At 38.9% G+C, this 21,555-nt stretch overlaps 2 protein-coding genes across 2 annotated transcripts; both read right to left on the bottom strand.

The window, feature by feature from the left end:
* Positions 1-16,862, bottom strand: fmt (phosphatase 6 regulatory subunit 1-like protein fmt). The gene is made up of 19 exons (XM_073076898.1): positions 16,677-16,862; positions 16,412-16,491; positions 15,686-15,959; positions 14,723-14,887; positions 14,013-14,274; positions 13,105-13,378; positions 12,115-12,531; positions 11,439-11,550; positions 10,796-11,162; positions 10,283-10,410; positions 9,671-9,735; positions 9,277-9,442; positions 8,751-8,783; positions 8,630-8,668; positions 8,388-8,522; positions 7,903-7,955; positions 7,167-7,222; positions 6,539-6,652; positions 1-5,782 (listed from the first exon to the last, which is right to left on the bottom strand). The coding sequence occupies exons 1-19, from the start codon at positions 16,734-16,736 to the stop codon at positions 5,610-5,612; spliced, it is 2,973 nt and encodes a 990-aa protein (XP_072932999.1). The 5' UTR covers positions 16,737-16,862; the 3' UTR covers positions 1-5,609.
* A 633-nt stretch (positions 16,863-17,495) lies between these two features.
* Positions 17,496-20,874, bottom strand: LOC140744694 (probable ATP-dependent RNA helicase DDX10). The gene is made up of 3 exons (XM_073076319.1): positions 20,618-20,874; positions 17,943-20,086; positions 17,496-17,679 (listed from the first exon to the last, which is right to left on the bottom strand). The coding sequence occupies exons 1-3, from the start codon at positions 20,744-20,746 to the stop codon at positions 17,532-17,534; spliced, it is 2,421 nt and encodes an 806-aa protein (XP_072932420.1). The 5' UTR covers positions 20,747-20,874; the 3' UTR covers positions 17,496-17,531.
* Between the last annotated feature and the right edge of the window lie 681 nt (positions 20,875-21,555).

Genomic DNA, 21,555 nt, shown 5'->3' with positions numbered 1-21,555 from the left:
TTTGGTATATTTGTTTAATATTAGAGCATTCGGGAGAAGCCCTTTAGATATATACAATGAATGATTTAATTTGAACAAGACCTGAAATCAACAATCCTATAGCTACGCTTACATAATGTATATATAAAATGTGACAACAAGATCCGAAGGCAACTAATTGCACTAAATATATAATAATTGTTGACGCTTGACGGCGATTACGGCTAACAACTATAATACTATGTTTGGGCGGCGGTGGCGCCGGCCCGAAACAAACTAACCGGGAACCAGCGGCGATCCCGGAGGACCTGCGAGCGTTCCGGCCGCGGCCGGTGTGACTCCGCGCAGTACGGTACCCTCCCGGTACACACGAGTGACTTGCTAAAATATCTCGATACATGATTGCTGTACAAGTCGAAATGAAACGCGAGTGACGACCACTACGGATAAATGACAATTTTATCACCAGAATTAGGAACTTTGCGGACCAATTAACCGTAAAATACAACGGCGAAGAAAAAGTTCGAACTAATGCTAAGCTTATGTAAGTGTACTCGGATACAATTGAAGACAAATGCGTATAAAGTTGCGCGTGAAAACGTTAAGGCCGGAGTCACACCGCCGCGTTCACAATAATACTATGACCGCGCGGCGCCGCGCCCGCGCCCGCCGCGTACAACCGCATACATTACACTATATTTTATCATGTGGGATATAAAACTGTCTACGATATAAAACGGACAAGTGGAGTGTTGTATGCCGCGGGAGCGATGCGCTGAACATACAAAACTGATCTATATTGGATATAATCTTATATTTAGCACCTTTCGGGGAGCGCTGCCGGCGGCGCGCCGGGTGTCCGAATTATCGAATTCATTGGAGTAAATAAAACCAGCGGCCTTAGACAAAGTGACTAAACAATCTCCCAATCCACAATATGCTCCCTTATTATGTTTATGTAAATCGACGCCAACGAATATTACCCGCCTCATAGTAAAGCGCGCTAACGCGAGCGAAACGTGCGTTCCGCCTTATGAAAATCGATTTAATATGAAAAGCGATTGCACATTAGGAGTCGAATGTTCACCTTGTCCTCTTGCGGGGCAGCCGCGCCGCCGCGCCGCGCCCCCGGCACATCACATTGGTTACATCGAAATCACATACACATAGGTACTTAACATTACAACATTAATGCCAAAACTCAGAAATATACAAAAATATCATGGTCAATCGAACAATTTACATTATCGCAGCATGAAAAAAGAACATTGCACTCGTCGGGGCCGCGGGGCGCCGTCACAGGAGACCGGGCGGCTCCGACCTAAACCTCACTACCGATATGAATTCACAATATGTTTAGGGAACATTGAAATGTGACGCCGTGACACTGATCGCTCACTGTTGCGACCAACGGTTACTTTAAATTATAATACTCGATTAAAATATAATACACGTGATACGAATGTTTCCCGCTTCGAGTGAACGAGTCGAGAACGAAACGAGTCGGCTCTCGTACATTTTTAAACAAAACAATCAATATACAAAAATTTAATGTAACACATATTCTAATTGAACATACATGTACCTACATATATTTTCTAAATCATAAGCCCCAAATGCACCGATAGTAAGTAATAACCTCCTCAAGATATCTGACCAGTAAAGCATACAGACGTACCGTTTCGTTCGACATCGATATGTTAGCTGATATTTCACTATTCGATATGATTGTTTGGAACATAACATTTTGTAATGTATTTGGAAGCGCGAGACGCGGTGCTGGCAGCGCCGCCTCCGCTGTATGTGACATATTATTCGCAAACATTAGCAAATCCACGATATTAATATAACTGCCATGTTGATGATTATTTGCAAAACATTACAACATGAAATATTTTAATATTTTAATAATAATATTTTAAGCTAAAATTTATGTGCCACTTAACGACTTAATTCTTATTTAGGTATTCACACCAAAAATTATACAAAACAGATCACCTCAAATACACCAGGCGGCGCTGCCATCGCCACAGTTGTATACAAAGCCAAGAAACGGACACTAGGCGCTAAGAAGACATCAAAGAGTTAGGTGCGCGTGAGGCTATGCGTCGCTGTAACATCGATTTGCAATATTTACAACGTTCTAATATTTTAACTTAAGTCTAAAAATATAATTTTACTTGTAAAATTCGCTCATTATTGAATACGGTCCTGGATACACTCTATAATCATTATATCTTATATGTAATACAATAAGATTTTAACATTTTTTCTCATAAACAATGACACCAGCATGTTAATTTTCTTAGAAATACTTTAAAGTTCGAATGATACGAATCATATGAACGAATTTACATCGGTTAGATAAACTTGTGTAACAGATAACACCAATGAATACATTATAATAGAATTAATCTCTAAAGTGAGACTCGACGCGAGACGGACACCTCGCCATCGACACAATAACCATAATAGAAACCATTGGAAACAGAACTAAGATATTATCAAGATTATGTATGTGTAGACAAGCGAAAACTAACATGAATTTTAATTAACCACTATTTATATTTTCGTGCGCATCCGCAGTGCACGTGCGTAACTGTGACGTACACAACGTGCTCTACTTACGTCCACGTAATCCACAATTCATATAACAGCAGTGCCGTGCGAGCTGTAAGCACACCTTAAATTCAGTTAAAATTAATTCACAACGCATGTTCCGAAATTAAATTACGACAACAGAATAATTCATATTATCACAGATGGTATCACTGTCCCCGCGTTCCAACTTGACGATCTTAGCGACCGTAGTACGTCGGTCTCCACATGACAACAGTCAGTGTGGTCGCATTACACTGCCTCTATTCGAGTTTTATCAACTTCGAATCAAGATCTAAATAGGTAATCTTCGCCAAAACCTAGCTGCCAACTAAAACCGTCGTCAAAATATAATTCACGAAATATCGACGGCGAGATGTCCGCACCGCACATAAATGGATAACACTAACAAATTGAAGCTACTTATACACGTTGCACAACATCACAGCACGTGGTTATAGTTAATGTCGATGACAGCTCGGTTCGCTGGATGTCCACTACAACACTAACTAATCATAGAATCTACATCGAATTCATTCCGTTATAAGTAGCCTGCACATCCAACGGAATCTAAAGCTCAATATATTTTCCTAAAATTGCACACACACTTTTAGGTTTAAAACACTTTTAAAATAACAATTAAAATACATGTATCAATAATTGTTACATGTAATAACATATTTATAAAAAAAAATGGGAAGAACGACAATTTCATTAATTAATAAATAGAAAAGTTTTCACGGAAAAAACGGAGACGAAATCGTAAAGAAATCAATTTGTCGGAGATTGCATTGGTTTTTTTCATTTCATTAACTTCATTGGACTAGGTAAAGGTCGTAGAAAAACAAAACGCTCTAAATTGCATTACAACACATAAAATAGGGTAAAATATTTCAAAATCTTAATCTGAACATACGCAGTCTCTGGATTTGTACATAAAATTGTAATAATTTTGATTCTAAGATATCTTTCATGCCGCAATTTCGTTTGCCAGCAGCGCGCTGGGATTTTTTGGCAATGAGTAATTTACATTTTTTTGGAGTATATTCTTGTTACGTAAGAAAAATTATCACATTAAATTGTTAACTTTTTTCTTATCGTACCAAGCGCCCACTACCAAGTGGTCGGTGAATGCTATCGTACTGCACCACTAATTCAACTGTGGCTAAAATATTATGAAGCAAGATCACACATTGAAATGAGACAGTCTCGTAGCTACATCGACACTACACCCGCAGTATCCGCGAATCACACACACAGCGTACGGCTACGAATACGAGATACTTCACATTGCTTTAGTCTCACGAATAAATACTAGGTACATCCGAACATTGAACCGCAACACTTATAGATTATAAAAGCGTACGGAAACTATAGTTTTCATTTATCACGGCGCGATTTATTTCCGTCGCACGTGCGATTGTCTGCCGTTTCTGCAGTCGGACGAAAAAAGCTCCGCGAGTTCCATTCTAAAGCTTAGCGTGACGTATTTTGCGGATGAGTGCGATTGGACGAAGCTTAGACCGACCGAAGCGAACGACCGATATACTCGTAATAGTTTAAGACAGCTAAGTTCATGCATGAGATCAAAAAGGGTCCCTGTCAGGCACATGGATTGTTGGAATTCAAATTGATCTATACTATTTTACTTTAATCGACACGACACGAAGGACTGTTCCCTGGTTATAGTTAACGACACTATGATACATACAATATACATTAATTTCATATATTTATCTACATGGAATCTCCTTTAATAGAAAGCTCGCTCGACTTTATTCGTTGCCAATTTTCTTACATAATGACATTTACAAGAAACACGCTGAAGGAGACGGAGCAGTCTCGCGTGGGACGGCGCATCGTCGAACGCGCAACTATGCGACGTTTAAATACTCGGCGAGGAAAGACGAATTATTACGAGTACGAGTATGTATAACAACGTACATTGTGTATTTTCGTAGAGATTTCCAGCACGAATCAAAAGATTGTGTATTCGTACTCGTTTATATACTTGTCTTTGTTTGGCGAGTTACTCGTCGCGGGTATACGCGGATCCCACTAGCTCGCGTGTGACTTGCATTCTATCGTTTCACATACTTTTCCTGTCATGCGTGACAAACACACGCGGGTGACGAGAAATCTTATATAGTTATACGGATAACGTATTATTTTCTAAACATAATTTTAAAGTAATAAGCGACATGATACACGTTGAAATTTAATGTGATGTGGCACTATATTACACTTTAATACTTAGTGAAAACATTTCGCCTAATTCACTCAAGTGCGTCTGAATACACACTTATTTTTGTTCATTGGGTTCATCAGCGAACGTATGAAAAGGTATATAAGTATTGGACATTGATTATAATATACGATTAACATAGTTAGTACTCTGAATTTGATACTCAACATTTATTTATTAAGATTTAGTTAACGCTGATAATATGCACACTTAAATACAAAGAACTACATGTTTTTAATTATATTTAAACATCCGTCTACATTAATGTTAATACTTCGCGCGAAGATGTTCTCTCGATGATTTTTATGATTACGTATCAAATTTACTAGAAGGCAACTTGTTATCAAATTCGACGTCGTGATGCCTTCCGACGGCAAAGTACCGACAGGACAACAGTCAGAGTTGATTCGAGAATCCTTCGTGCAACGATCGCATTTTACGGGCGATTTCTTTTCCCCAAAATATTTTATTTTACAAGTCAAAACGTAAATCATTGTACTGAGAGATTAAAACGATTGTTTTTAACATATCCTTAGAAAACGAATCTAAGATTTGAAACAACGAAACTTTACAATAAACAATATGTAAATAAACTATCGGGCGGAGCCCTTCGACCGTCGATTGAACGGTCTCATTACTAGTACACAGGATACAATATTACAAAAAGTTTACCGTACGTTTGAATGCACTTAAAACTAGGAAATCGAATCCGTTGCGGTGTTCACTGTCTTGCCGGGGGCGGGGCTTGGCTGTGCCGGGGGCGGGGCCGGGCGGGCGCGGGGCGGAGTCACCTCTCGGCGTCGTCGTCGAGCGCGAGGTTGGCGTTGACGATGTTGGCGATGACGTCGGGCGTCATGGAGCTCATGGCGGTGCGCAGGTTGTTCGCGAGCTCCTCGGACGCGTCGTCCTCGAGCTGCATGCGCTCCAGCCCGCGCTCCAGCTCCGGCTGACGGTTCGGATCTGCAACCGACGACGCATTCGTATATTAGAAGCATAGATAAGTATACATATCTCACCACCTTGTAATTGAAGGAAGGCATTAAATGGCTGACACATAAGTAAAATGCCTGACGCCATTACGTCTCCGACTGTCATGGAGTAATTTTCGCGGCACAATGCCGACATGCAGTTAAGTGGTGCAAAAAAAACACGAAATCGAAGAAAAAGTGCAGAGAAATATCGTTTCGTAAATGCTCTAATCACTACATTTTTAAATATTTTTCAAACACGAAAATAGATGAGAGTGACAATTTCAATTGTCAAAACTGGTTACATTTTTTTGTTAGGAGCGAGTAATCTTTACTAATCTATTATTAGAAGAAAGACTCTTAATCTCTTACTCTTAAAAATAATTAAGAGAGATCTCTTAATGCTTTATATTTTAAAGTTAGGGTCATGCCAATAAAGGATGATCGTAATCTTAAATAAGCCTTATAGACAGTGTAATGGAATTTCTTAGTGGTTTTGATGACAGAGTCGAAAGATCCTCACAATCTTTTCTTCGATAATTACGAACTATTTACACATTATGTTGTTTTCTCCAATTATCAGGACTTAATGATGGATCGCAAAGATTACCGTTCGCAAATAACACCATTACCGTTCTATTGTTCGTATATCCATTAAATTTGTAGCATAAGCATGAGTGAGGACAAATACTGAATGAAGATAATTGTGGGAGGTGTGATGTGTGATGTGGTGTAGTGGTGGTGTTACCGTTGGCGTCGTATGGCCAGAAGGGCGCGGTGTCGAAGGGCTCGGCGAAGTTGGCCCAGCACTCGCCGCCGCACGCGCCCGCGCCGCTGCCGCCCGCCTCCGCGCTCTCCCACGCTGATGAAATATGTTGTCATTATTAAACTTGCCACAATAAACGTACTTATCAGGGCTAGAACACTGATATACAAGATGCGGCATCGCGATCATATTACGATGTGATGTATCATTCATACAATAAACGTCGTGCTAGTTACAGATATAGTTTAACTGTATTTGATAGTAAATATCGAGAAGAAATCTTCAAAGCTATACCACAAAATTATAATTTCTTATTACATATTTTACCATTACTTATACCATTTTGCATACAAAACGGTAATTTTAAGTAACTGGTTTCACATAAAAATCAATTCAATTTCAAAAGACACTACATGCATTTATACTAGTACAAGAATTTCTAAAACACTCATACTGCAATCAAACTATCGTAACATCAAATTAATATTGTTAAGAACACCTAGTCAAGAAAATACATTTTCAAAGGTTTTTGTAACAAAAACCAATCCACTACTTTAACATGTTAATACAGCAAAAGCATAATAAGCTCATAAAGATATTGTATACGTACGACTGGGCTCCGACAGCTGCAGCGCGGGCGCCGCCGCCGGCGTGTCGTCCCACGACCTGCACAATTAACATTACACGTTAACATTTTACAGAGATATCTTATAGCACTCATGCAAACTCTCAATCATAATCAGGGGTCCCAGGAGAATCCCAGACATGTAAATCTGAATTTTCAAAGTTATGTAAATATTAAAAACAATAGCCAATTTCATAATCGATGAAGGAAATCATAGTTGCGAAACCTACACTCCTCAAAGTTCTTGAAAAAAAAACAAAAACAAAGTTGTGTAAAGTCAATGTTGTTGTTCTGTAAAATAGAGAAACGACATTTAACGTTTTTTATTCCACTAAAACATTTTTCTATTTAAATTTATGTGACATTGAATTACACGTCACAAATAAATAGACAATAGTAAAATGGTTCATAGAGAAAAAATGAAAATAAAATTTTTCTTTACATTTATATATGACCTAAGTCATATTATGACCTAAGCCTTTGATAGCAGACTCGAACCCAACATTGGAATATTAATGGTTTAACGACATAAGATATCTACCACCAATCACCACGGAACCGAGTAGATATTTATAATCTGACGTCTACTGTTTACTGGTAATTTTAAATTAGTAAAAAAAAATTTAGCCCTAACGTAACTTTAAAACTCAATAAATAAGATATAAGAAGTCGACTGTCAATAAATTAGTAAATGTAACAAGAATTAAAAAAATATACTTACTCAAATTCGAAGCGTTGATTTGCTAGTTCAATGAATTTTTTTACAGTCTCCTTCTGAAACAATGTTTAGTAATATACTATCTGACAGGTTTATATTGTTTTTCATATAATATAAAGTATATAAAATTTGAATATGCGTCTTAAAATAATTTAATTTCTAAAAGAATATATTCTATATTTGCTAACCTGTCGCTCACGAGTGGCGGTAGACGCATTTATGTTACAAATTCTAAATCATATTATGCTTAGTTGTGTAAGTAATGTAAGGATGAATACAAAGATGGGGGACTGATACATCTGTGGTCGGAGTTGGGATCATTGCCCTGACGCAAGAATGAATTCAAAGATGGCGGAGAGGTACATTGTGGTCGGAGTTGGGGTCATGGCCTCGACGTAAGGATGAATTCAACGATTGAACGTCCAGCGCCTGCAGCGCGGGCAGCCCCTGCGGCCCCAGCCCCTGCGCTGTACAGGAGGGGTACGTACGAGGTCGGTGTTGGGGTCGTCGCCCCCCGCGCCCCCCTCGGCCGGCGCGGCGTCCAGCGCCTGCAGCGCGGGCAGCCCCTGTAGCCCTTCCAGCCCTTCCAGCTCGTCGCCCTCTCCACCGCCTGCGTCCGCCAGCTGCCCAATACAAATATATTACTAATGATATATAAGACAAGAAAAAAATATGGAAAAAGAAATAGCAAAATTGGAGGAGCACAGCTGTTACATAAATTTGTACTTACATCGTAATTACTGGCCATCGTGTCCGCCATATTCTCCACCTGGAATTTAAAAATACATTTATAGGTAAAATACCAAATGTCTAAAACATATAACACTTCAAATTTCAACAAATAAACTTACTTCATATGAATTCTCCGAAGGATAGAAACCGCACTGTAATAACAGAAATCATTATTAATACAATGAGAAAATACGTGGTGTATTATCATACACACAATTTTATAATGAATTATATTAAATCATTATAAATCGATAAATTTCATCGATAATAACATTGAGAGGTTGTGATATGTGTAAGTGAGTACAGTTTCTCGTGTGTGTACCTGTACTTGCGCACACATGTGTGAGCGCAAGTACGCATCTTCGTATGTATATAAGTACGTATGCGCGTTGATTTCCACACTCCCGTACGCGTTCATGTGTATACGTATTATGTCCGCGTGCGTGTGTGTGCGTGCGTGTGTGTGCGTCTGTGTGCGTCTCACTCTCTCTGTGTGTGTGTGTCTGTGTGCGCGTGTGCGTGTGTGTGTGCGTGTGCGTGCGCGTGTGTGTGTGTGTGTGTGTGTGTGTGCGCGCGCGCGTGTGTGTGTGTGTGTGTGTGTGTGTGCGTGTGTGTGTGCGTGTGTGTGTGCGCGTGTGTACGTACGAGCGGCGTGTCGTGTCGCTGCAGCAGCGGGCGCAGGCGCGCGTCGCGGAAGGCGTCCCAGCGCTGCAGCAGCGCGGCGGGCGCGGCGGGCAGCGCGGGCAGCTCGTGGAAGCGCCGCAGCAGCAGCACCACGTGGCCCATGTAGCCCGCGCGCGCTCGACCAGACCTACACAACACACATCGTACATCACTACTCCACTAATATCGCTACATTTAATAAAAGTTGATAATCCATAATGTCTATTCGCTTTTATTTAATAACTAGACTAGATTGTAGCGACCCTCCTCACTACACTATTATATAACAGGAAAATAAGTATTACTAGGTTTATAAATTGCCTTCACTTCTTCTACGGTTGATGATGTACTTGATGTTTTAAATGAAATTACTTACCTTTTATCTTCATTTTCTTCAAAAAGATCCATTAATTGTGTTAGTAGATTGCATTCTTCTATTAACTGTAAATAATATAAAAAAATAAATATTAATACTTGAACAAAAAAATATACTTTGCTCTTGTATTGACTTAATAATGATTTCAAGTATTTGTTCAAATAAATAAACACGCATCCTTGAGGACATTTTTCTTGAAGAACTCTCGATGCGTGAAGGTTTCTTCATGATTTTTACCTTCACAATTGATAATTTATTTTGAATTCGCAAACAATAAGGTAAATGAGAGGTGCGCGCCTATGTATAACATATTTTGGACCCCCGATTAAGCACAAACGACCCCTCATTTGTAGACAAGTATAGTCCGCGCCAAACTGCTAGTCCGTTCTGAATATAGAAACGAGTCGCGTCGAATAGCAAATTGTAGATATTAGCGGGACGAAGACAACGCGGGACCTCTCCCGGCACCCGTCCGCATTCCGCGGGTACATAGCTGTGTTAGTATGCCGTTACGTTGCTACAGAATATATGTTTGTAGTTGGGCGCAACAACTTCAGAGGGGACTAGCAGTTTGGCGCAAACTATACAATAGTTACTGTTAAGTGTACTGACGTGTGCGGCGTATCTCAGCGCGTGGCGGCGGTTGGCGAGCGCGTTGCGCACGAGCGCGTGCAGCTGCGCGTGCAGGAAGTTGTTGTGCTCGTGCTCGAACGCCAGCGCCGCCAGCACGCCCGCCGTGCCTGCCACACCACATACCACACTTTACGCATCTACCGACACACTATTCAACTGGTGTTGCTAGAAGTAAAGTTTGCTCGTTCGAGGGTTCGAGACCTCGAGAAATCGAAATCGCTCCATGTGTTTTGTCATAGTAGGCAAGGAAGCTGCTGATGAATATCTATAATAATCAAGCCCAAGTTATTTCTATAACATAAAAGTACGATCATACAGTCTATCTAGTCTATCTCAGATTCATTACTACTACAGGGGAGTAAATTGAAATGCCTCAATAATATCATTACTAAATCTTTCAAATATTTAATTTTACTTCATGTATTCAATGTACTAACTTCACTAAATCTTCCGTCTTCTTCTTCTTTGAGAAATGGTCCACCTACAACTCACCTAGGCTAATGAGCGCGGTGGGCACATCGTCCACTTCAGAGCAGGCCAGCTGAGCCAGCAGCGCCGCTGCGCCCAGCCGCGCCGCGCCCACCGCCTTCACCGGCCGCCCCACGCCGCCCGCCCGCCCCGCGCCGCGCTCGGGGCTGCACCCGACACTGTCCGCCCCGCTGCCCGCCGCACTGTCCGCGCCGCTGCCCGCTGCACTACCCTGCCCGCTTGCCGCCGCACTGCCCTGCCCGCTGCTGCCCTCGCCGTCGGTGGCGTGGTCCTGCGAGCCCGTGCTGCTCTGCGACCCGCTCTGGCTGCACGCCGCCTCCCCATTACTGCCGTGACCGCTGCTGCTCTCCACAGAATTTTGTTCCGCCTCCTGAAACGCATTACTTATTATTGAAATTTACAGGATGATCAAAATTTATTTTCTATGTATTACCTAAGGATTAGTATATATTTTAATCCTCTGTCTTTTAATGTTTTTTTTTTAATTTCAAATTAATAACCATCCTCAAAAATGAAATCAAAAAGGAAATGTTGAAATTCTGTTTTTTTAGGAACGCTATTGCAACAAGATATAAATAGACACAATTGTAAAAAAAATATATTTGGCAGCTGAAGAAGAAGAAGAGAATGGAGAACAGATGTGGACCTGCACGTCCAGCGCGGGGTCCCGCAGCAGCGCGTGGTGCAGCAGCGGGATGTGCGGCGCGATGGCGCGCTCCACGCTCGCCGTGTCCACCGGCTCCACCTCCTCCGTCGCCCTGCACACACACATCGTTGCTTGAGTCTTTACAATTTTATCCGATTCTAGACTATTTACTATCATTTCTATGAAGTGGGATGAAATTTATAATATAGGATATTTTGACTAGGTTGAGATAAAACAAAATTTAAAAATAAATGAATTAGGTGAGATGGACTAAAATAAGGTAAGATAATCGGAATTGAAAAGGGCTAGATGAAATTAGAAGAAGAGAAGAGAAGAAGAGGTTCAATGAATCTACATAAAGCGAATGGAGGGAAGTGATGAAAAATGGACGTTAATCATGTAAAGAATCAAGTATATACATACATAATAGATAGTAGAAGTGGTTGAAACAAAATAGTGATAGGCTAATGCAATCAAGCTTTCAATCGGAGAATTGATATTCAAATTTTAAACGCGCGTCTGTAATATTTTTACTATCATGTGTTAATTACAAATTAATTAAATTTAGCTTTGCTAGTGGAAAAACCTAAACGTTCCATAAAGAACTCGTTTAGTGTACAAATGAGTAAGTTGAACCGGTGTCCAAGTCAGAGGGGACTGCGTGGTGTGCGCTCACCCGTCGGGCTGCAGGTCGTGCTGCAGCAGCGCGAGCAGCACGCGCGCGCCGGCCACGAGCGCGCTGCGCCGCGCCGCGCCCGCCGCCGTGAACATGCCCGCCAGCAGCGCGCGCACCGCCGCGTCGCCGCGCAGCCGCCACGCCAGCGCGCTCGCCTTGCGCTTGCTGCCCACACGCACACACCGCACACACGTTAATACGTACGCATACTTTACGTAGCGAGCGACCGTACAGTCCACCATGTTTTTTTGTATAATATAGGAGCAGTAGACGAGCATGCAGTGCACAGTGCATCTGATAAAAGTGGCTACTGCCGCCCATGGACGTCTGTACGGCGACATCTTGTACGGAGTTGATAATAATAAATGTCTATTAACAACAGTAATCACATGCTCGTTTACCACTTCAATATGAATTCATGAATATTGGTAATCAACACCAAAAAACATTCAACAATGTTGAACACATATAAATTAGTTATTGCTATTCATAAAGACTGAATTGAAATACTTGTATGAATGATATTTTACTCACTACTATGCTATATTTACAAATTCTAGACTCACACCTTTATAAATACATACATTTAATAAAAATAAAAAAATCCAAGTCATTTTATATAACAATTTTGTTACTTTAACATTCATCTATTTTATTCAATATTTCAAAAACAGGTAACTTCACCATATTTGAATAATTGATTTAAAAAAGAATTATAAACATGTTTACCAAAATATAATCTTAAAAGGAATATTAACCCTTAAGTACACGTAAACCAATATTAACTTGAAAGTGGAATTTCTAAAAATTTAGTTATGACTCAAATTGTATTGCAACTTTTAGATATTTAATAATTAATGCATTCGGATGTATTTGGCACTCACCATAAAAACACATAGAGAACAAACAGTTCTCCACGCGGTGTAGCACTATCACACGAATCAAAGCGTCTAAATGCGGGACGTGAGTCGATTGAATAAAATGTCCAACCTCGAGTACCAGGGATCGGAGAAGCGGCTGGTGCTGAGGTCGCAGGCGAGCCCCGCGGCGTTGGCGAGCAGGTCGCAGAGCAGCGCGGCGGCGTTGTCGGCGGCCACGGCGCGCAGCCGCGCCGCGCGCTCGGCCCGGCGCCGCGCCGCGCCCGCCGCCGCCGCCGCCGCCGCCGCCGCGCGCGCCGCGTTGCAGCGCTGCAGCGCGCCCGGCTCCGCCTCCGGCTCGTCGTTGCCGTTCGCGCTGTCCAGGCTCAGCGCCGCGCCCGACGACACTGCAATAACGCCGATGTTAGAACTCTCCATGGTTCACCTATAAAGGGTGAATTTTTCAACCAAACCTTCAAGGCCAAATCCCAAACTATAAGGATTAGCGAAAAATACTGAAAAGAGTTACAAAGAGGCCAATTTTGATAAAAACTAAAACTGCATCATTATTTTTAAAATGTCTTTTTCCCTCACCAGTAATAGAAAGAGTTCATTTTGAAAAAAAATACACCCTCTATATTATTCCACTATCTGATAGTGTTGCTTATAAGGATCAAATTCTGGGAAGCATTAATAAGTGACAAAATAAAGGATAAGCCTAAATTTTAAGAAAATATTCAGCCTGTATATTTCTACATAGTAAGGACAGTAGTATGGAGTGCTCTTTAGTATTCTATGAAAGATGTGTTAGCTATAACGTGACTTATGTGAGTCACAACTATTCCCTCAAAAGTAGCAAAAACCTAAGGCCAATTTTTGATAGGACCCTAATCACATCTACAGACGGGTGGAAGTAACCACTTATCATCAAGTGGATCATGAGTTTATTTTCTAACTAAAAACTAATTAAAAATAAAACACATTGTGGATCTATGTATAAATTCACCTCATATTATAACTACAAACTTTATTCTGACTTACTATTTCCTGATCTATTGTCTATCCTATTAGATTTCTCAATATCTTTCTGGTTATCAAGTTTCTCAGCATATTCCTGTTGTGCCTTCTCCTGCTCCTCGGGCAGCTCCACCTGATTGGGCTCCTGTTTGACCTCTGGCTCTGGTGGTTTAGGGGCCTCGTCTTGTGCTATGGCAACCACAGGGTCATAGTGAACTTCTGGTGGATCATACGTTCCACATATTATTTGAATGAGACTCTCTAAGAACTGGTGCTCTTCAAACCACTGAAATAGATTAAAAATGCAGGATTATATACACATTGTGTACCACATTGTTATTGTTTGTTAATAAAAGCAAAAGTATTTAGATTTTTTTTTTAATAATAAGAGTACACATTTATATTCAACTCGCTATTCATGTATAACCATTCATTTAATTGTATCAGCAGGAACCAGGCTTGCTTCTTCGTATCAATTGACTAGTAACTGTGCGATGGAACAGATGGCCATGTGGCACTATATTATTAATATGTTGATTTTGTTTCACATTTGTACTATATGATATGACTTTTATATATTTGACACAACACATGCATGTTTTGTGTATTAGTACTTTTGGAGAGTGACTAAAAAGAATTGTTTATAAAACATAAAGCAAAGAGCAGACATTGATGTTATATCAATACTGTAGACCACCAAATTGTACTACATTTCAAACACATTGTGGGCAAACCTCCATAATAATTTTGTTAAAGGGGTAGTCCAGCCTGATGAAATATTTGAAGGTGTCCGCGATGGCTGAAGTAGACATGTGCCGCAGCAGGTTGGGCAGGAAGTCGCGCCGCGCTCTGAAGAAGTCCAACACGCGCAGACACACAATGTGGTACAAGCACCAGTCCTGAAAACCATGCCAGAATTACAAAGTTACAAAGTCAAATGACAATATATGTTTCATATGTAACTTTAAGATATTGTTAGTGACATGAACTCTTCGGATAAAACCATGCTTAACTTAGTATCATGGTTACAAAGTCAATATGAACAATGTTGAAAACCAATTTAAAAGGGCATTTATTTTTATATATGAGTAGCACACGAGCATACAGTTCATCTGATGGTATGTGGCTACTGCCGTCCATGGACATCTGTAATCAACCCCAGATAGGTTTAGATATTCCTAACTGAGGTCGGCCACAGATACGCTGCTACCTCTGAGGACTAAGTTGGAACGCCTCAGAAAAGTATTTGCTGATCTTCAAACCAGAACACAGCTGCATTTAACACTTCTGTTATGAGGCAGAAATAAGTGTGGCGGTGATGGCACTGGAGTCAAACCACATATGGTTCTACCACATTCAATTTGAATGTATATGGCCCAATCATAAGCATTAATAAGAAGTTCTAATGCCACACCTATTTCTGCCTAATAACAGGTGATAAGTTCTTTATTCTTATAGACATGGTAAGACAGTGACATGTGTCTTAATCCTGAAGGGTACAAATGGACCTGTGTCTATCTTATGTTTGTATTCTATGTGTCTGCAGCCAATCTCAGGTAGGATTTCCATTTGATTATCAACATTGAACAGACTATGCAACATACTATCAGGTATGCTACATGATATTTGATTATAAAAGGTGAAAGAAAAAAATGTAAAAAAAATATTGTTATTTTGCTGCTTAAAATCCACATTACCTGTTTATGGCTCTGTTCTAGCAGCATTCCAATAGTTTTGCTGAAGTATGATGCAAGGAGGGGATTGAGGGGTGGATCCTTCTTCACAAAGTCACAGATCCTGTTCATCTGCGCCACGTCCATGGACAGCTGGTTGCTGAGCATCGACAGCTCGCTAGTGAGGACCTCGCTCGCAATGTTAGCGTGTCGGTACTGTGTCGATAACTCAACATCCTTGGGTGGTTCCTCCAGTATCAGACTTATTAGCTCCGCCAATATCTCTGGCTTTGTGAGACTGAAATAATAATAAAATAAAATGCTACAAACATGAGATTGAACAAAACCTATCTAGCTCATTAATGAAGTTAATTTTAAGGTTTGGTTGATTCTGCATGGTAACTAAGAGAGGAGATTAACAGTACAACAAAATATCTCTTTATACAATTCTTCCATATTGTCAAGCAGTACAATTGTCTCAGCTTTATATAAGCTTGTATTCCAGCAAAACAAGATAAACAAACAAAGGATAACTATATAAAATCATACACAGGTGTTTTATTGTATCCAAGTAATGATTTTACTACTATACTATACAGGCTCTATTTCTCATCTGTTGTTGTTAATAGTATTTAAGAACTTTTCAAATAAGATGAACAGTCAGTTGACAGAATGATAATGCAAAATGTTGTGAGCTGGGACAGCCCTCCCAAGTCTAGGTGGTCTTATTTGGACTTTCGAGTAACTTACAAGCTCATGAGGGCCTTGTTGTCCGCCTTGCATTCTTGCAGGATGTCGTCAGCTTCCAATACTTGACTTAGTGTAACATTCTGCAACAAAACACGAATAAGGAACACTCCGAGGCAACTTCTTGGTAACATTATCGACACTCAGAATAAGTCCATGCAACTCGCCGGCCCGCCAGGCGCGGAGCCCCGTATATATCGCGAGTTACCACCCGAAAACACATCGAGCCTACCACTCATAACCACCAATTCGACAACAATATACGCACCTCCTCCTGCAGGAGAAAATTTAACTCCCTAACTACGATATAATTTCCGCTCCAAAACATAATTAAAATTAATAAGTACAAGGTGTTTAATTAATCTAGATCCATAGAAAACTTTGTATTTTACGGATTTTAGCGTTTCTCCGATAAAAGTGCAACGATCCGTTTTCTGTCTGACAGACAGCGATATTGCTCACAGTGTCGCCCACCGATAAAAATATTTAATATAGATAATAAACGAACATTTCCATAGACAATTTGAATATTCCAAATGTAGTCGATAAATGATTGTTTTTATTTAATCATGGGCTACTATACTCTTTAGTTTAATCTCACCAATATAGGTTACTATATTCTTTGAATCTCACTATTCGATTGATGAGTTAGATATTTTAAAACCAAATTCGTTTAACATTAAAGTTAAACGAATTTGGTTTTAAAATATCATGTACTTATATTATATATTAAAACTTTATATGCATATTTACTTTGTGGTATAAATTTAATCCCCTCTGCCAGGGGTTTCAAGGTTCAAATTTTGGGCTGGGACCTTTGATTGTATTCACGTTTTAACAGTATTGAAACCATCGTGAGAAAATCTACACACATATGATGTATATAAAAAAGATAGAAAAGTTTTACTTGGCTCATGTGGTAGAATATGGCCTAAATCTCATATGTCTGAAATAAGACTAGTGCCCAGCAGTGGGACAAAAATGGGTTGATGGTAGATGGAACATGCAAATTTTACATAAGTATTTTGAATTCACTTATTATAGTTTACATAACATCCGTTTTGAGGAACTTAAAAAGACAATATAATTAATGTATCATATATTGTTTATTTCGTAACACATTTTACTTCTTTTGTAACAGCTGCATAGCCAGAGCCTCAGCTTCTTGAACTGAGAGAGAAGCAGACACGTCTTCAATTTTCTTGATCTTTCGAGGTGTGATGCTTTCTTGAGGAATGCCCTTGCTCTCTAACAATTTTCGCTTGCTCGGCCTGAAAATAAGAAAGATATCATATACACATGTACACAATTAAAAAATATATTAAGTACATAAAAACATATATCAAGTTCATGAAAAAAATGTTTTAATATATTTCCAAAGAAAACACATTTAATTTTTTTTAACTCAAAAGGTATTTCAAATTTGTTACCTTTAACAAATACATTTAAAATTATTCATGTCAGGAGTATAGTACATTACTGCTAGTATCAACCATAACACAGGTAAATCTAAGTGGTAAATAAAATATCAAACCTGTGGTATTTTTGATCCTCATCTGAATCCTCACTCACTGATTGATCTCTTAATCTTAGCTCTGAGTCATCATTATCATCAGAAACTTCTCCATTATCATCTTTTGTACCATATAATTTATCAGGGTCAGGAAGCCAAGACAAGTCAGGTCCATCGGATTCTGACTGAGAGCCAAAGTCATCCTTTTCACCTTCTTCATCTTTCCTTTTATTCTTCAGCTTTCGTTTTTGTTCCTTATGTTTAGCTTTCACTTTTTCTCTAAACCTAACCTTGTCATACTTGTCTTCTTCTTGTAAAACTTCTTTAGCTTTCTCTATGTCAATTCCACCGACATTTTCGTTCATGAACTGTTTCGCTAGTTCAGATTTTACATCTTTCTTTTCATCTTCTACAGCCTCACCATCTTCTGTAAATTTGACAGTTGTATTCACTTTGATTTTCTTCTTTAAAATCTTCTTAGCAACTGCAGCCTTCGTCAGTGGCTTAGCCTTTTTCTTTGAAGTTGGCAATTCTTCTATAGGAGCAGCATCTATGTTGACATTCTTCTTTTTTACTTGCAGGAAATCACCTTCATCGCTGTCATCATCATCATTATGAAAATTGAATTTTGTAATATCTTTTTTAATTTTAGTTACTTTATCTTTCTTTATACACTGTACTGCTTCTTCTGCCTCACTTTCACTTTGATCGGAACCATCACAATCATCAGTGTTCGATTTTAATTTGTCCAGAACATTTTCATTTTCTCCCTCCTTATTTTTATTTGGAATTGTTTTATTATACTTATGAAGAAATTTTATTCTTGGTGGCACAATTAAACCTAGAGATCTTGCATATGCATCCGTATCTAGAAGCTGTACATTGAAAATTTCTTTATTTTTCATCAAATACACTGATTTTAAATAATTGACAAATGCTCTCTGAGCAGTTTGTTTAAGATCAGTATTGTCAGAGAGTAGGCTTTCAATCTTTCTCTGAGGGGCCATTACTTTTGATGGATCCACTGATATTTTATTGATAGGTATTCTAGCCTTTGTTAGGTCTTCTACAATCTTTTCTTCATGCGGCAGTAACATCAACAGTCCTTCCCCTTTACCTAACACTCCTCTAGCCGTGCGACCAGCTCTATGTATGTAAGTATCAACATTTTCTGGACAGTCATACTGTATAACCCAGTTAACACGAGGGAAATCTAACCCTCTGGATGCTAAGTCTGTTGCAAAAAGCACTACATTAGACTTTCTACAAAATTCATTGTAAATTTTCTCTCTCTTCTCCTGATGTAAAGTGCCATACAAAGCTAACAAACTAATGCCAGGTCTTAATTTGCAAAACAAGTCATATGTGTATTTTACCTGCTTACATGTAGCCATAAACACCAATACTTTTTGTTTTAAGTGGTTTCGGATAAAAGACCACAGAATACCAATTTTTTCATCAATTTCACACACAATGTAACTTTGTTGAAGGGACTCAGGTGTGACAGTTTCTGCTTGTTCATGTGGGGCTACATACGTAGGAAAAGACAAACTAAGTCTGGCTAAATCTTTTACAGATTTGGTTTGAGTAGCGGAAAAAAGAAGAGTTTGTCTTTCTGGGGGCAAATTTGCAACAATAGCATTCATGGTGGCTTCAAATCCCATATCTAAACATCTATCCGCTTCATCCAGAACTAAAATTTGTAGTTGATCACAACTGAAAAGTGGATTTTCATCCATGTGTTGCAGTAACCTTCCAGGAGTGCAGATAAGTATGTTGATCTGATCCATTCTCTTTCTCTCAAATTTAAGATTTTGTCCACCAATAATTAACCCCGCTGAGAAGTCATGAAGGTGCCCAACTTTCCGTAATGTTTCATATATCTGGTAAGCCAACTCTCTTGTTGGTGATATCACAAGAGCACCCACTCCATCTAGCCGAGTCCATTTCTTGCAAAACAAGTTTTCTAGAATAGGTATCAAGAATGCCAATGTTTTGCCGGAGCCAGTCTTGGCAGCACCCAATATATCTTTTCCCTGCAGCGCATAACCAATAGCTTGTCGTTGTATTTCAGTCGGGGTTACATAATTATTCTCTTTTAATGCTTTAAGAGTTTTCTGTGAGAGGGGGAAATCTTTGAAAGTTTTAACTTCATCTGGATTTATCTGCAAACATAAAAAAAAGATTTAAATTTGGAATGTTGATAATTCTTAGGTTAATAACAACTTAGGTTAATAACCATATTGAATACAAATAAGTCTAGGGAATGGTATGAACTTTGATTAAAAACAATAATAACATTTAATAAACAAAAGGAGATTCAATAAAGAACTGTTTTATTAACACTAAATGATGTCTTAACAATGATCCTCTCAGTGTGTCGTGGTTTTACTATTAGATTAGCAATGGCAGGGTTGCAACCCCTGAAGACTATATTGGAATGTCTTAGGTATGTGTCTTCTTTCCACATCATTCAACACAGCTCTCAAAAGCTGATACTTTAAAAAGTTTAACAATGTACTTGAAACGAATCATTGAATGAAATAAAAAAATTGTGTGGTGGTAATGCCGGGACAGTCTGCCCACGAAGACTTCTACCATCGCATAAATATTGTATTATATGGCTTAGATGACACGTTCGGTAGCAGTCTCACTTGCTGTATCCCAACTAACCACAAATACATTCAAATACTAACTTGTTCATACTGCGATTGTAAATATTGGATTGCTGCATCTTCTTCTGCACTCCTTTTCTTGCGGGGCTTAAACAATTTGTGTTTTGTTTTCTTGCCCTGTTTATTTTGATTTTTATTGTCCTGTTTCATTGTTTATATGTCTTCAAATGTTTAAAATTATCATACCATCCACATGGTTTACTTATTTCTTAACCAAACAACAAAAATCGAAAACACGTTTTGACTTTTGTTACCCATTATGACAGCTGTCTATTAAACATCACATTGACAAATATGGTCACCAAAGAGTATAGGAACACCGTTATGTCTGTAAAAAAGGAAAAGTGAAAAAAATATATTTTACATAAATAAAATATGTATAGTAGCGAAGATAGAAGCTTATAATATTTTTAACTTTAGCCTTCTTGCTATATCATGAGCTGTAAATAGGTGTAAAATTAAACACATTGCGTTACAATCACCGCGGGAAATTAAGCAGTGGAAAGAGGCTTTAATTCAAATGTAATATTGTTTAAATGCGAAGATTTTTGTACTGCTCCAAGTATATAATAAAGACAATTTGAAAGCTATTTTATTGATAAACGAATAAATAAAGTTTTGAATTTTTATGTACTGTTTTATTATTTCAAAACTCGCGCCAATTTTTTAAAATAGATGTCATTGGCATCAAAATGAAATAAGTATATAAATAAACAAATCTGATTTATTTCTAAATGATGCACCCAGGTACTACGAGCACTAAGAACTAGGACCTGTAAACCTCTTCCATGAAACTTCGTTCAAAGCCCACCAAGTAATTAAAAAAAAGAGACCTACTAAACATTATATTATTTATCCTTGAAAATCTGTAAATACCAACTTAGTACGATTGACCGCCTGAATAACCGGTTTCCAAACACCATATAATAAAATTTGAATTTGAACATGAAATCATTAGG

Source organism: Epargyreus clarus, unplaced genomic scaffold (genome assembly GCF_041222505.1).
Source record: "Epargyreus clarus isolate Ecla_fem2 unplaced genomic scaffold, WU_Ecla_fem_2.2 ptg000009l, whole genome shotgun sequence".
Classification (NCBI taxonomy): Eukaryota; Metazoa; Arthropoda; class Insecta; order Lepidoptera; family Hesperiidae; genus Epargyreus; species Epargyreus clarus.
The sequence above is the reverse complement of the archived record's forward strand: the minus strand, read 5'-3'. Positions and strand labels throughout refer to the sequence as shown.

Bases quoted from the DNA above. Each gene is read 5' to 3' on its own strand.
- fmt (XM_073076898.1), bottom strand. From the start codon at position 16,736: ATGTTTTGGAGCGGAAATTATATCGTAGTTAGGGAGTTAAATTTTCTC. The intron at 12,532-13,104 runs GTTGGACATTTT...CCAATATTCATG, and splicing joins TCCGATCCCTGGTACTCGAG to AATTCATATTGAAGTGGTAA. The intron at 6,653-7,166 runs GTACGTATACAA...ATATTTCATCAG, and splicing joins GCAGCTGTCGGAGCCCAGTC to CGTGGGAGAGCGCGGAGGCG.
- LOC140744694 (XM_073076319.1), bottom strand. From the start codon at position 20,746: ATGAAACAGGACAATAAAAATCAAAATAAACAGGGCAAGAAAACAAAA. The intron at 20,087-20,617 runs GTTAGTATTTGA...TTATGTTTGCAG, and splicing joins TACAATCGCAGTATGAACAA to ATAAATCCAGATGAAGTTAA. The intron at 17,680-17,942 runs GTTTGATATTTT...TCTTATTTTCAG, and splicing joins GAGGATCAAAAATACCACAG to GCCGAGCAAGCGAAAATTGT.